Raw genomic sequence first — 15,831 nt, forward strand, 5'->3', positions numbered from 1 at the left:
AGGCCAATTTCTTTTTTATACACATCGACAGTTTGTAGGCACACAATTGTTTTAATAAAAATGCTGAGAAATGTTTGTGATGGAAATGTGTTTCATGATTTACACAAACCCACCGTACAGAGAATCCAACCCACATTCAAGTCTTCACATATCAATTTATTTGAAATGAGTTGCAATGCAATGTGGGCACAAACACTTGCACCATTACAGTCACCAGTAAGGTTACAAAATGAACATTTACATAATAAATTAATATACTGCAGTACCACACAAGACAGTAAACAAAAAACCCCAAACTGGGGAATTATATTGCATTAAAAACAAAAAGAGGAACTAGTTTCGAAGTACAAAAAGGTTTCAGGCATTTACAAAGGCAGCCTCCTTTTTTTCTTTCTGTTGCTTGTTCTGTTGTACATATATATAAATATAAATCTCTAAATTGTAGATACACTGATATGTCTGCTAAGAGGAGGCCAGGAGAGCGGCTCTGGCCCGAGATGAGTTCCTGCAGTGACGAGATCCGGCAGTGACCCTTCACGCTGACGGCCATTTCATTAAAAAATGTAAAGTTAATTTACAAAGTCGATGTCAAAACTATTTTCTCTGAATATTTGTGTTTACTAGATTATGATCAGCTGGGTGATGTTTTCCTAAAAAGGCTAGTGAATCACCCTCGAGTTTTTATTTTCCCTATTTAGAATCCTCAAACCTTCCAACGTGCCTTCGTTTGATATCAAAATATCCGTAAACAGAAATGACATTATTAATGATTAAGAATGTATATGCAGCAGTAAAGTGCATGCAGCACATGCTAGGCTGTGAATGTTTTCAAAGCTGGCATCAGTTCATATAAATAGTTAAACATAGCACGAGGAGCTTTTGTCGTTCTTTACAAAATAATAAATGTCAACCCTTTGTGCAATCGTCCCCAACATCCGCAATTTTTATCTTTATCGCCCCCTTTTCCTTCCTCGTCTGCCCTTTTTGTCCTCTTATGTTACAACTTTGTTATAGTCACTAACTGCTACTGCTACAACAAGCAGATGCTACTGAGCGGCTGTCGTACATTTCATTAAACTTCTGGCTACACCTACAGAACTACTACTACCACTGATGTATTCAACATGGGTAATGCTATCCTGATTTAGTCAAGAGACTACCATGGTCGCCTCCATCTGCTTAGGCAGTTTAAAATGAGATTTAATAGGCAAAAGAGCACAAAGTTCCCCAATTTACCGTTTAGCTGTCACAATGTCAGAAACACAGTCTCAGTAGCGTTCTCAACAAGATTGTAAACCTCTAACGTGTACGATCGCACTCGAGAGCTCGACTGGACCTGATCAGACAGAGTGTGGTTCACCTGAAGTAGCTGGTGATTTGAATGTTACTGTGCTATCTGAGTGTATGACATGATGTCTAGTGCTAGATTTGGTGTAGCGTGGTTTTAAAGGGGCGCTCCAGTGATTTAATGTTTCACTGTCATAAAGCTGAGACAAGACATGTGGCGAGACCATGGGTCTTTTATAAAGATGGACGACAGGGACCTAAAGACCACGGCTCCATCGCTCCTGCACAGATTTCGGCTCTAAATGATGTCATCGGTGCATGAAGGCAGTATCCAGGGTAGCTGGGCTTCATTTCTAGAGTCTTTGGGCTAGACATGCACTAAAAATAAAGCGGTCAAAACTGAAAAGGCAGAGGATGAGATACCCAGATTTTTTTTCCAATCGCATGGATACTACGTTTACCACAATGCAAATTGATGGCATGTTTTTAAATTGGACTCTGGCATCTTTCAATCTCCATGCCCTGAGTTTCAATCGGTCAATAGTTAGTTATACATTTTGTAGTTTTAAGCCCAAGCAGAGATATTTGAATGCAATAAAAATGAAGTCTCAACTTTGACAAAGCTCCTCTTGTTTAGTTTTTTTGTTTGAAAAGTGTGAAAACTCGTGGAGAGTCCCTTTATGGCTCTTTAAATTCTAATGCGCATGCTGAATGATAAGTAGATGGAACGGGATACATGATGACAAAAATGCAGTGGAACATGTTTTCTGCGCCACTTGCCTAAGTTCCTAAGCTTCGTCTAACGTTTATCTAGTGAGACACTCTAAAGAACACCAATCACATATTCCACTACTACACGACCAGACCACTTACAGTGACTTAAGTGCTACTAAAATATCCCTAAAGTTTACAGAACAGTTTAAGGGCTAACAGATAAAGAGAAAGCTAACTTATGATAGAAGCTACACAATTATCATATCTGAAAAAACCTTAACTACATTATTTATCCAACGATACAACGAGATGCAAATAAAATGCAAAACATGAAGTATCTGCAGACTCGTGCGATAATGACTCCCGGGAGGTGATGAAGATATCTGGGATGGGATCACTACTCGAGGGTTCAGAGGTCAACCGGCAGCATTTACATAATGATGTTGCGACATGGTCACAAAAGTGGCGATTGGCAAGTCCCTAATCTCATTTTAAAAAAACTCCTTATCCAAAAATATTCTCTGCATGTTTGTTCATCCAGCAATTACTTTCTTAAGTCAAATGACTTTGTTCCCTTTTTTTTTTTAAAGTGAAACATTTCCAAAACTGTGCAATGATAGTATACAAAATATTTTACTTTAACATTCAAAATAACAGCTAATATTGATTTTTAACTTCAAACTGACATGCAAACAAAGGTGGGGCTACGATTTTAGATTTTTTAAATGAACTTACTTTAAGTTTTCGAAGCAGTAAAAACAGGATTTATAATTAATACCGAGACTCGCCCGGCTCTTTAACATCCGGAGATTCAACCAGTATTTTTTTTTTCTGTGCAGGGACTGAACTAGACAGATGCAAATTAATTAAATACACAAAACAAATTGAACACTTCCCTCACACAGAATCAAAAAAGGTAAAAAATTAAAAACATTGACATGTTTCCCTGACCCTTCATCATTCAAGAGCCACTGGCAAATCAGGAAGTGAGGTGTTCAGACTAATACTGATTACTGGCATCATAAGACCAGTCATTGTGCAGTCAGTAAATAGAAGGTTGTAGAAAAAATGTAAGGATTAAAAATAACTTTACAAAGCAGGGAGTTATATCTAGATTTAAAATTTAAGGATCAACGATGTGGCAGAGTAAAAAATAAAATACCACAAGGAAGAAAAGTCTATGTTGTGAAAAATTGGGAGGAAGGTTTGGATTTGAATCCATCGTCTGGATTCTTCCAGATTACCAGATCAATCCTCTTCTGATGGTCCAGTGGAAGGTCCTGGAAACATGAGGCTTTGCCTTTGGCTTTTACGTGGGACAAAGAACTGTGGAGACAAAAAATGGATTTGTTGATCAGCAGTGCTGTTTGGTGAAAGCTGTGAGATCTATGAAGGACGGAAGAGCATCTACCACAGGGAGAAGTGTGGGGTGGTGGTCAGTAAGGAAAAGAGCTACAGATGAGAAGCAGACGAGAACAGCTGCTGCTACAAGATCGCAGTTAAAGGGAATTATGTGCGTGAGTGTGTTTGGGGCGTTTCGGGGAAGGTGTGGTGCGGCCACAAGCACTGCGAGGCATGACAGGCGCTACAGCGAAGAGAGGGTGGGGGGAGGCCTCTACTTTGAATGGGGGGGAAGAAAGTGCGACTACACAGAGAGAAAGAGAAAAGGGGCTCAGAGTTGAAGGCAGAAGGTGAAGAGTCGGTGTTAATGTGCCAGTGCCTCACAAACCTCAGTTTCCACTGCTCTCATACCAGAGCTAAGGACAGTGCAGCACAGACGAGAGACAAGGAAGGTACATGGTCAACAGTGAAGGGCGGCAAGAAAGGCATCTGTTTGTCTTCCTTCATTAAACATTTGGTGTTACAGTTTTCTTTTGTCTTTGTTGCCAGGTGGAACGGTCACAATCAAAGGTCTCGTTCAGACCTGGTATTAACACCCGTCCTGAGGGATCTGATCACAAGTTGACAGAGTCATGCTCGTCTTTTAACAAGTGGAACTGAAATGCGTTCTGAACGTGTCTCCTGTGATCAGATCTATATGCAAATAATCACTTACATAATTTGTAAGAATGTAAATAAGAAATTATCATTACGTGGTATTGATATTGTGTCAGTGGCCACAAAAAAAAATCAATGTTTGGTCACAGAGAAGCGTATAAATACTTAAGAAGTATTTTGAAACTCTAGCGGGTCAGAGGACGTCAGCCGAGTAGGCGTTTCTTCATTTGCTTTCAAACAGTAAAAAGAATGTGGCCAGACCACATTCTGATTGGATCACTCAGGACAGATGTTCATACCAGGTCTGACCAGGGTAAAAAGTCAACTGGCTGTGACACAATAATCTCTAAATGTATGTCGCTTTTGGCCCATGTGTTAGAAACAAATATTTCCCATCCTAAAAAGGCTTTTGCTGCAAGAAACAATCTCGACTTAACTGCAGTTGTTTGCTCTCTGAGGTCAAAGTGTTTTTACCTTTGAGAATGTAGTCTGTGAGCAGAGCAGGTACCTTCTCACTGTCGTCCCTCATGGCATGGAGGACTAGCAGAGAGACAGAAAGCAGTGCATGACGTTATGAAGACAAAACACACTGAGGGAAAACAAATAACATAACATCTAACTTTATTCATTATGTGCGTGTGTGTGGGTGCACTCACTCTTCTGGAGGATCTGGAGGTCTTCTACTGACGTGGAACCGGATTTCTTCTCATAAGGGATTACTGTGGTCAGGTACTGAGGGGGAAAAACATCATGTAAGAGACAATGACACTTAATATTTGAATTATGAGTCATCTCATTTAAACCTGGAAGAACAATAGGCATAGCTCTTGTGACAATGGTATAAAACATGCTGTTTTCAAGCGTAATGTAGATGATATGAATTTATGATAAATGAAAATTCAGGGGCCTATTAGAGTCGAGGCAGAGAAAAGAAATCAAAAGCACAGATTTTGTTACTGTATCATCCTGGTTTAAAACAAAGGAAATTGAGATTATGACCCAGGAAAAGCTGCAAAATAAAAATGACAAGTGAATAACTCTTTGATGAAATCAAGTTTAATATATGAAATATTATATATGACGAAAAAGAGAACAAAAAAAAATCAACCACAGAGATGAGACAGACTAAAGAAACAACAGAGCACACCAAACGCCAGCGATGGAAGCTGTAGAAAAGAAAACAAACGTGCCAGAGTGGGAAGAAAGAAAGACAAATTCAACCGATTTTTACTGCAGTGGAAATAAAGAGCAGGGGCACCTGTTTGTCCCCTCCTGTGTTGCCAAAAGTTTGACGGAGACCATTTTGAATGACATTGGAGAGTCCCTCCAAAGTGAGGAGCTAAACGGAGCGAGAGGAAAGAGGGGGAAAAGAAGAGAGTGAAGAGAGATAAGGAGGTACAGATAATATTAGAGGATAGAAGGAAAAGTCTAGCCACAAACCCAGTGCTGGAATAAAAGCAGCTCCCCCATGCAAACAGTCAGGTCTTCAGCATGCATGCCCCTAATTATAATTACAACAAGTGCGTGGGGTTAATATGCGTCAGTTTCACTTGTCATCATCACACGACTCACCGTGCCATGTATGTGCGTGCTGGTTGTCCTCTGGCCGTTGGGCCCGGTCGTAGTCGTACTTCGGATTTTCTTCTTTTTGCGCAGCAGGTCGCGGTGCTCCTTCTGTCTGTTCTGCACGTCGATCAGCAGCGAGATGAAGCTGTTCTTCACCTGTTTTCAGACGCAACTCCAGTTTATTCATGCTGATTTCAACATCACGTTCAAATTTACGCTTTGCACTTATTTATACAGGCAACGACAATTCTATTTTCATCTATTATTAAATATTCACCAGGATATACACATGACAAAACAACACTGTAAAAATGAAGCCGCCAATGACTCGCTGACCTTTCTCACTGACCTGTGCAAACGCAGTGAGCACTGCAGTCTGCTCTCGCTGCACAACAGATGTTCAAATTGTCCTACTCTCAAAAGCAGTTTTTAACATTTCAAATGACGCTTTACTCTCAATTGGATTTTAATGCTATAAATAATCGGGTAATTTTTGTCAGCTTTTATAATCTCAACAGACACAGATCTTGTTCATGTGTTTGCCTTGATGTGGTCACACTGATGCAACACAGAAGAAAATAAAAAAACATATAGTACCTCCTTTTCATATTCCAGTTCATCTCTCAGGGCCAGAGCCTGGATCAGCTCCTCACTGAAGCTGCGAATGGCTGTTTCCACTTCCTCCAGAGTCTCAGTCAGTTCAGAAACAGAGAGCTGACGCAGCCCTGCAGATGGTGGATAAAAATATGTGTCACTAAGTATACAACATTTAATTATTATGAAGGCTCCCAGGAGAACAATTAGTTAAGTGTCACACAAAATGGTTTGTAAGAAGCAACTGACTGAAATAATTAGTAGTAAATAATTAATAGTTATTCATTAGAGGCTAAAAGTTCTTGTTCAGAACTAATATGGTGCAACAGTGCAGAAGAGTATTAGTGCCAGGCAAACAAAATTATTTTTGCATTTCAGTTTAGGGGTTCTGTTTAGAGGAAGATGGAACTCTGGCACCTGGATTTGATAACGGACCAGAGGAGTTGACCTCCTTATTCTTGAAATTCAAAAGAAATTAACTCGGTTTATTTCAACTCAATTCTGGACATTTCTAATTTATTCTTGGGGAAAAGGGCAGATCAAATATTTTATGTATGTATTTAAAATGGTAACTGCAGTATATTAGATTCCAGTATGAGTGTTAAGGGAAAAGATGTTACCAACTTACACGTGTCGTGGCAAAATCTACCGTTTCTTTAAATATGTTTAACTACCTGTTTATCAATCTGGTAGAGAGCAAGTGTCTGAGCATAAATATTGTAAATACACTTTCTCACACTCATAAGGAGCGCTCTACTATATAAACACACAACATACTGTAATTATATACACATACAACTCGGATAACATGTACAGCCTTTAGGCAAATTGGATGCAGCTGCTCAGTCGACGCTCTGAGAATAGAAATTGTGTTCGAGCCAAATTTATGCTGTTGTTTATATAACACGTAGTTATAACACAACTGCTGTCTGTTTGTATTTGTTACACATTACATAAGAATGGTATCTCATGTGGGGAGCTGTTTCTTCATGTGCCGCATTGTCTGACCCATTACACTTCATTGAGTGATGCTCCAGAGTGAAAAGGCGAACGAGCACACTGGAGCTCACAAGGCGACGAGCACAGAAAACTTTAATAGCTTTGTGATTTTCTTTCTCTTCACTGTAAATGTACAAGGCCCCGGTGGCACTCACGGTCCTCGTAGCTGGTGTTGGAGCCGGAGCGTTTCAGAGCGTGGAGGTCCTGAGAGAGCATGGACAGGTCGGACTGGGAGGGACTCTCATCGTCCTCTGGGTCTGGAGACTCCTGCATCATCTCTTCTATCTCCTCTATCACCTAGACAACACCACAAACAATAGAAATGCACACACATTAAGTACATGTTCAGGCTGAGGGTCAGTGACCTGCATGTCTCACCACAGCCAGTGCTTGCCCAATGGAGAACATCAGGCGATGTGCAGTCAAACCAAATGTATGTGCGGCTCTTAAGCAGAGGAGTATTTCATTTGTAAAGATATTTATAGCTACGGCTACACGTATCTAATCAAACTATTCTTGGAACACTGCTTTAGATCCTCTCAGTTCAGTCTGTTTGTGGTTTCCTTCTCAGAAAATGTTTTACATAATCATGTGACCAAACTCGAATTACAACCCTGTGGTGTTGTGCCTCTTCCAACCAGTCAAATTGCAGTTTACATCCACACCAGTACAAATTCATGCATAAAGTGAAGTCTTTTTTTGTTATAATTAGTATGTGATTTTTTGGGTTATGGACAAGGTCATGTTGTGAGGTAACTTGGGCCCAATTTAAATGAATTTCCTCGAGGTTTTCTGTGGGGTCAAACCAGGAACTTGACATTTTTTTCTCATCAGACAGTGTTCCCCACTAAACAGTTTTTACACTTCTCACATTAAAAGAAAAGAAAAAACAAGAACAGTGTTTCACTTGGCTGGGTAACGCATGAGCACCTACATTACATCCTTACATCATCAGACAATCAACCCTCATGCTCTTTAAAAAAAACCTGTATGTAACAAAACCACAATGTGGTGCAATTCACACAACAGGGCTCAATTCACGCACGTGTGTGAATGAAAGTATCAAGGCTCCATTTTGCTACTCCGTAATCCGTTACGGACGGACGGACACTTTTTCATTTATAGTTGTCCGTGAAAACAATTCACCCCCAGAACAGTAGGTGGCGCAACGGAAGACAAGCTTGGAGAAGCCTACCTCACGAGTAATCAGAAGAAGTCTAGGCTGTTTATCTACTTACTCCCCACTTCCCTCACACACAGTGTAGGCTACGATGGCAACTAAATAAAATAAAGTGACACCCAGCGGGTCAAAATGCTGATGTAATCGTTTCTTAGCGCAGCGGTTCCGCGGTCTACACGGAGCTAGCTAGCTCCCCCCCAGCTTCCACACGCAGTCAGCAGGGACTCCCGACACTAACTACTACTCGGTGTTTGCTTCTAACCTGACGGTATTATAGAAACAGTGTCATGATAGAAGTGGAATTAAAGTCGTGACAGCGGGTTTTTGCACCGTTACCACCGCAGTTAGCATGGTTGCTAGCCCGCTAGCGCCGTTTTGAAAGCTCGTTATAACCGTTTGTGACCGTGCACACATGCCATCAGTGCTCTAACAACTCCGCTGGCTTAACACACACGTCACATTAAGCGTAGAATCCTAGTTGTGTTTGTGTTTAATGTGATGAAGAAAGAAGCAGGAAGTTTGAGGTCCGGAAATGTGAAATCCGGAAATGACGCCGTATGGAAATGATGTCATTCGGAAATGAAGTCGTTAGCAGACCAATTACAGGCAAGGGCTTTCCGTAGGCTATCCGAAATACCTACGGATAGTTAGAAAAATCAGACGTGCACGAAAATCTGTCCGAGGCGCTCGGAGAGGGTGTTCCACGGCGGATAGGGCAATCTTATCTGTCTGTTTTTTCTAAAACGGAGAAGTATAAAGGAGCCTTCACCTGTTCAGCTGTGAAGAGCGGCTCGTCGTTGATGCAGGAGACGATGATTGAGTGCATATCCATCTGCTCCCTCAGCTCCTCGTCGTCAGACAGATCAAGAGACTGGTTGTCCAACTTCTGTCCATCAGGGAAGGATTGAGAGACAGAGAGAGATAGAACATGGATGAGAGAACAAAAAGGGAATTGAGCATGAAGAAACATTAACATCACCACAGACTGTGAGCGTGAGGTACCTCATGGTCTGTGAGGTTGAGGATGGGCAGGTGTAGGGAGCGAGTGTGCGATGTCTTCCAGTCTACAGGCATCACGTTGCCATAGTTATCTGTCAGAGCGTTCCACACCCTGGAGCAAAGGAAAAAAGGATTGTGATTTAATTAGGACTGCAGAATAACATCATATCTAAAAGTTAAGAAAGACAGCTATAGGCGAAGTCTATAAGGTCACAGTGTGAACAACAAGCCCTGCGTCCTTCTCTTTTTACTGTGACACAGCATTACTTGGCAGTGTTGTTGCTTCTTTTCCAACCGCCCCCTCACCACGTCACCGCCTTCCCACTGCTGCATCTCAAAGCAGTCGCCTGAATCCATTGAAGAATGTAACAACTCCCAAATGACATGTTTCACCAGTGAGACACACTGACAGTCAACCTAAAAACTGAAGTGTGCTTTTATAACCCATGAACCGTGGGTGTGCATTATAGCAGCAGATTGTTTAATGTGTGCAGTACTGTGGAGCATGAGAGCTGGCAGACAACACGTCACAGCAGAGCAGACGGTGGAGTGGGGCCTGGCTTGAAAATGGCTGCTGCTCATGGGTCCAGGTAGTGGTGGGGGAAAAAATCGATTCTGTTCAGTATCGCGATATTTTTTTAATACTTTATTTACAATTATATATGTAACAGCCCTTGGCTGGCAAAGCATGACGAGGAGAGTTTCAGAAATTTAAAGATACCTAGTGTGTATACGGAAAGGATGTTCTCCACTGCAGGAGCTATAGTAACGGCCCAGAGGAGCACTTTAACATCTGAGCAGATTGACCAACTCCTTTTTCTGAACAAAAATGCCAATATTCCCAATTGAATTTAACATTTTGGGTCATGACCTTGCAGCCAACTGGACTGGACTCTAGTAGTACACATTTGTTTATTTTTCTCAATTTGATTAAAGCTCTAGGTTACTCTTATTTATATGATTATTCTCAGGTTTATGTTACTCTATTATGTCTGCTCCTATTCAGAAAATAATTACAAAGGTCCGGTGTCCTGAATGTTCAAGGACAAAGTTTTTGCACTACCCTCTCTTAGTTATTGCACTTCAGTTAATGTGTAGAAGACAATGTTGTTCACAGAAGTAAATGTGACATTTGAAGTGAGTTGAGCAGTCTTATTTTCCTCATTTTTTGTAATGCCGTTGAATAATATGGGGGACATGAATCGCAATATATCGCAGAATCGAATCGCAATACTTGCAGTATCGCTAATACTATTGAATCGTCACATTTTTGCCAATTCCCACCCCTAGTTCCAGGTAATTTCTAAATTACCATAATGAGGTCGAAATACATGAACAACTGCTGACATGACGCATGATTTTCATTTTCAACACCGTGACAGAAACACAGGATGCATACAAATTCATACCCACGTGCACGTCCCTGTGTTTTTGTTCCTGGCACTGCCTGCTGCGAGCAGAGCGAGGATGGATGCTGTGAGCCCATGTGTCAGAGTGGCTCTGCATCGTCATACCCCCCCCCCCCCCACTCATGGACAAATGTTTATGTAACTTGGATGTTTCTCCCTGAAGTGCTCTTGCACAGCTTGGCGAGTTAGGGGCTGCTGGGTTGTTCTAAATAGGGCAAAGGCTGGCAGGATATATATTTTGCACCGCGAGCGATGACACTGTCTCGGACACGTGACACGAGTGAACGCCAGAAAGCACAATTAGTGTCAGTTTCGCTGAGAGTAATTTTTAAAAACAAAGCCTCTTCCAGATTTCAAGGAACCAGTTCACTTGTTTCTCCCTCATCTCTGAGCCCATTTGTCTGGATTATTTGCTCAAATACATTTATGCTGATTTGTGTTGTTGTGCACATGGGCGAACATGATTCACATACACGACTTGGTTTTGAGACAAACACATTTGGCCTCGTCTGTACACTCTAACTGAATCACACTTCCTTCTTGTCAGCCCCCGTTGTTCGTCTCGGCGTCGGTCTTATTGGAGAACTTGTTAAGCGCCTAGGCACGTCCCGCAAAAGCGCAGCCATCCAGAAAAGACTCTCACTGAGCCTGGCACTGCTCTTTGGGCTTCATCGGGCTGCTGTCCAATTATTTCATTTCCTCCTTCCTCTCTTTCTTTACCTGTAACAAGCATAGAAGCTTTTCCCCCATCAGACGAGCTCTCCTGAATTCCAATTTTTTTTTGTGATGTAACCACTATATATTTGTCTAATGTTTGCTTCAGTGTTAATAACCCACCATGCTAAAATACATCAACTACTTCACATGTTTATAGAGCTAAAATGATGTTCAACCGATACTAATTAGTTAGAAGCGAAAAATATCAAACACTCACTTGATTCGGTCGAATGAGGAAGTAAACTGTACAAGTTTTGGTTATAGACAGTTGACTGAACAAAATACAAAAACAAAGGCTGCACCTAAACCTTCAGGAAAACGTGAAGGACCATCGAACAGTTCATGAATTGGGAAAAGACTAATCAGCAGATTAGCCAATTCGAACTGTAACTAATGGAGAGTTTCATGCTGATCATTTTATTTCTTTATCAATCCTTTGTTCTATGAATATTGAAACAACTTGACATCGCTGTAAGAGTCCATGATCAACAGTCCTAAACCTGAAGATGTTCAATTTATAACGATACAGAAACAACGAATCATACATAAAATATCTTGAGTAGTTACCATTTCATAAGACTAACAAATGCTCTGAAGCAGTAGCGAAAATGAAAAGCAGCTTCAACTGTGCACCACTTTAGATTGACATTTGTGGTAATCATGCCAATAAATTATTTCAAAAACTCAACACCTTGGACTGGTTGTTACCCCAGTTAATGCAAAGAGTATGTAAACAAAACTCCCAATGCATTGTGAAAGTCTTCATCAGATATTTATATAACTTAAACACCTGTTCCTACATCAAGTTGTATGTTAGTTGTGTACAATTTAGAGCAACATTAAAAAAAGATATACGTTGATTTGAGTTGCACGTTGAATATTCTCGCTACAAGATTCACGTAAATTGACATTTGTGTGTAGACGTGAACCCTTAAGACAAGTGTCTCACTGTAGCCGAGCAGAGCCGACTTCTTATGTGACCAGATCCAACAGTGTCACAATGTTCGTGCTGGTGGAGAAGAGGCCAGAAGGCGAGAGGAGGGTGATTCACACAGATCTGTTACAGTCATGTCTGTGCTCATGTGTGGGACGGATGAGAGTAGTTCCTGCTAAGTTATACCATGTTGCCATGTCATCACGATATGTCCTGTTACACAATGTGCTGTTCTGCAGCTGCTGCTACACTTTGACCTGAGAGAAATGTCCACATGAAGACAAAAGAGTGTATTTGATACGATTGATTGAGGTGGAGGTGTAAGCGGTAATATATTGGACCTTTTGCCTGAGGTAACAAGAGGTGTTAAGGTGGTGAGAGGAGATGCTGGCAGTGTAAACATTGAGAGAAGATGGATTACATGCATGGACCAGAGCACAGTGTCTGTTAGCAGAGAACCACACATTCAAAGTTAGCAAAACACAGCTCATACGAACAAATCTAGGGTCAAAATCAAGGGCTGGTAACGTGGCAAGACCCCTCCCCTGCCTTTAAAACACACACACACACACACACACACACACACACACACACACACACACACACACACACACACACACACACACACACACACACACACACACACACACACACACACACACACACACACACACACACACACACAAGACATATATGGAAGGATGTGAGCTCTTAATTTGACCCTTAAAAAGGACCAGACAGTCAAAATATGCTAACAACTAGTAGTTGTCATTAGCGTGTACTTTCTGAATGACACCCTGAAGTTTAGACACCAACAAATAACAAAACAGGACAAACCTGCTTTCTAACAATACGTCAGAAAGTGTATATTCTCGTTTAACCAACACGTAGCAGATGTCTAACCTTGGCTGGACAGTTCAAACTGAGCGACGGTCCCCGGCGGACCTGTTAGCCCGGTGAGGCTAACGCAGCTAGCTAGCTAAGAGATTAAAAGTTAGCGTGAACAAACTAACACTTGACACTCACTCGTCGTCTTTCAGGTAGCTGTCCTCCGAGATGGGGACGACGGGCGCGATGTTCTCCGTCGCTGTGCTGTAGTTCCGGAAGCACACGGTCAGCTTCTCGTCGAAGTCGTGGACCAGGTCCTCCATGGACTGGAAGCTGCAGATCTCCCCGGAGAAGCTGCGGTCCAGGTCGGAGAAATCGTCCAGGCCCGACGGCGGGTCGCCCACATTGGAGTTGAGCAGGTCCAGCTGGTCGGAGGACTCGGCCGAGGACGCCTTGAATTCGTTGAAGTCCTGCCAGTCCTCGTCGAAGTGGGCTAGCGGCGCCGCCATGACTGCAGCGGGAGCTCGGTAAGCTGCCCGGTCGGTCCCCCGGCGATGGCGCTCTGGATCGGCTGCGGGACTCAGGAGGAGACGGTGTGGAGCTGTGAGAGAGAGAGAGAGAGGGAGAGGGAGAGGGAGAGGGAGAGGGAGAGGGAGAGAGAGAGAGAGAGAGAGAGAGACGTCAGAGTGGACGCCCCGCCCCCTTCGAGATGGAGCAAAACAAACCAGGTCTGATGAGCTTCACAAAGGAAATGACTGCAGCTCTGTTGATGTTGTGCATCATAAAACCACGCATCTCAAAACACGTCTGTATTGAATCATCTGACCGGAACAGACACTTTGCATCTCTCCTGCATTAAAGATATAAACATCAGCATGGAGCTTTGGAGAACAAGGCCTTTAAATCCTCTGTCTGGTCTATGCATCAGAATCAGGTTTACACACACAAGGAATTTAGTGAAGCATATTTGTGCAAGTATAAATATAAAACAATTTTTAAATAGGAAACTTAATGTAAAAAATACTATAAGCACCAGGGGAGGGGATGTGCAATACATACATAGTAAGTAAACACTAGAGGCTTGATTCTGCAAAGTACAGTTATTGCATTATTTGCCACGGGAAGTTAGAGGTCCACTGTGTACGATTTAGGTGAAAGGGATCTACTGGCAGAACTTAAATCTAAAATAATCCTTATGATGTTTTCACCAGTGTGTTTCATCTAAATCTGTACCCTAGATTGATGCCTTTATATTCAAATATTTTACATCTGGAGCTTGTATTCTCTACAGAGGCCACCATGTTTGTTTTTACAGTAACCCAAACTGGACAAACTAAACATCTTTTGAGTTTATATAACAGCTAAAGGCTACCACAGGTTCTCGCTCATGGTTGGAAGGTGAAGTGAGGGGTTTTCAGCTGCAATATGCAACTACACCACTAGATGTCACTAAATTCTACACACTGAATTGTCAAAGTGTCCCAGGAAAGGACATCAGTGCAGTCCAGTAATATGGTGGCCTGAAGTGCAAAACACGTCGTCTTTTCTTACTTGCTGTTTTGTATTCTCATGTGCTTATTTGCTGCCATTGTGTTGTAGATAAGACTATTAATAGCAAATAGCATAGCTATTGTGTCTGCTTGTATTATATACTATATATACTGTACTATTTTTATATAATGTCTAACAATAACATTACCATCATCTTGCCACTGCACCTTATCTGCCTATTTATCTTGTGTTTCTGTTTTTATTCTTTCTTTCTACCTCAATATTTTTTATTTTATTCTATTGTATTGTATTTTATTGTATTCAAATATACCGGCTGCTATGACAACTTAATTTCCCTTCGGGGATGAATAAAGTAATAAAGTAATCTATCTATCTATCTATCTATCTATCTATCTATCTATCTATCTATCTATCTATCTATCTATCTATCTATCTATCTATCTATCTATCTATCTATCTATCTATCTATCTATCTATCTATCTATCTATCTATCTATCTACAAGATTACATTACATACTGGTATACCCTTAAACACAAGTCAAGCTCTAATCACTTATTTTTTGTCAGCTATTAAACTAAGCTGTTATAGTTTTATTATTCCACACTCAATACTAATAAAAAGAATAAAGTGATAATAATAGTATTAATAATAGAGAAAGTAATAATAAAAAATCGTATAATGTCCGTAGCAAGCGGATGTAAAACCTGTAACATTTGAAATCAAACAAGGTAGTTAAAAGGATATTGGCCACATATTAATGGAATTGTATTTCATCCTGCTTATTTTTACATTGTTGTAAATCAGAGTTAGGAAGTCATTTATTTTCATTTTAAAACATATGTCGGTTCATTTTTTTGTATAAAACATTTACAGCAACATAGACACACAGGATCAAGTCACTTATTTGTCTGCAACACAACAATCAAGTGGAAATCTGCAGGATATTTTTCAGTTACGGGTATTATTATACATGTGTGCATAATCTTTATGATCGTTTCTTTATTGGCTTCTTACTCATAATTTTACTATAAATTACTTTGGGTCTCACATTTGACCAGTTTCCATGCTTAGAGAACCTGTTTCATAAAGGGT

The 15,831-nt window shown here is 41.1% G+C and overlaps 1 protein-coding gene across 2 annotated transcripts; it reads right to left on the minus strand.

Moving 5' to 3' along the window:
* Window positions 1-135: 135 nt before the first annotated feature.
* On the minus strand, window positions 136-13,813 carry LOC133024848 (fasciculation and elongation protein zeta-2-like). 2 transcript variants are annotated; one of them, XM_061092012.1, is made up of 10 exons: window positions 13,424-13,813; window positions 9,341-9,449; window positions 9,108-9,224; window positions 7,314-7,455; window positions 6,163-6,290; window positions 5,572-5,721; window positions 4,656-4,731; window positions 4,474-4,539; window positions 3,731-3,758; window positions 136-3,327 (listed from the first exon to the last, which is right to left on the minus strand). In XM_061092012.1, exons 1-9 carry the CDS (start codon window positions 13,732-13,734, stop codon window positions 3,748-3,750), a joined length of 1,110 nt encoding a protein of 369 aa, XP_060947995.1. In that variant the 5' UTR covers window positions 13,735-13,813; the 3' UTR covers window positions 136-3,327; window positions 3,731-3,747. The 2 variants fall into 2 exon arrangements, with proteins under 2 accessions (XP_060947995.1, XP_060947994.1); XM_061092011.1 differs by lacking the exon at window positions 3,731-3,758.
* Window positions 13,814-15,831: the final 2,018 nt, after the last annotated feature.

This window comes from Limanda limanda, chromosome 18 (assembly GCF_963576545.1).
Source record: "Limanda limanda chromosome 18, fLimLim1.1, whole genome shotgun sequence".
Taxonomy (NCBI): domain Eukaryota; kingdom Metazoa; phylum Chordata; class Actinopteri; order Pleuronectiformes; family Pleuronectidae; genus Limanda; species Limanda limanda.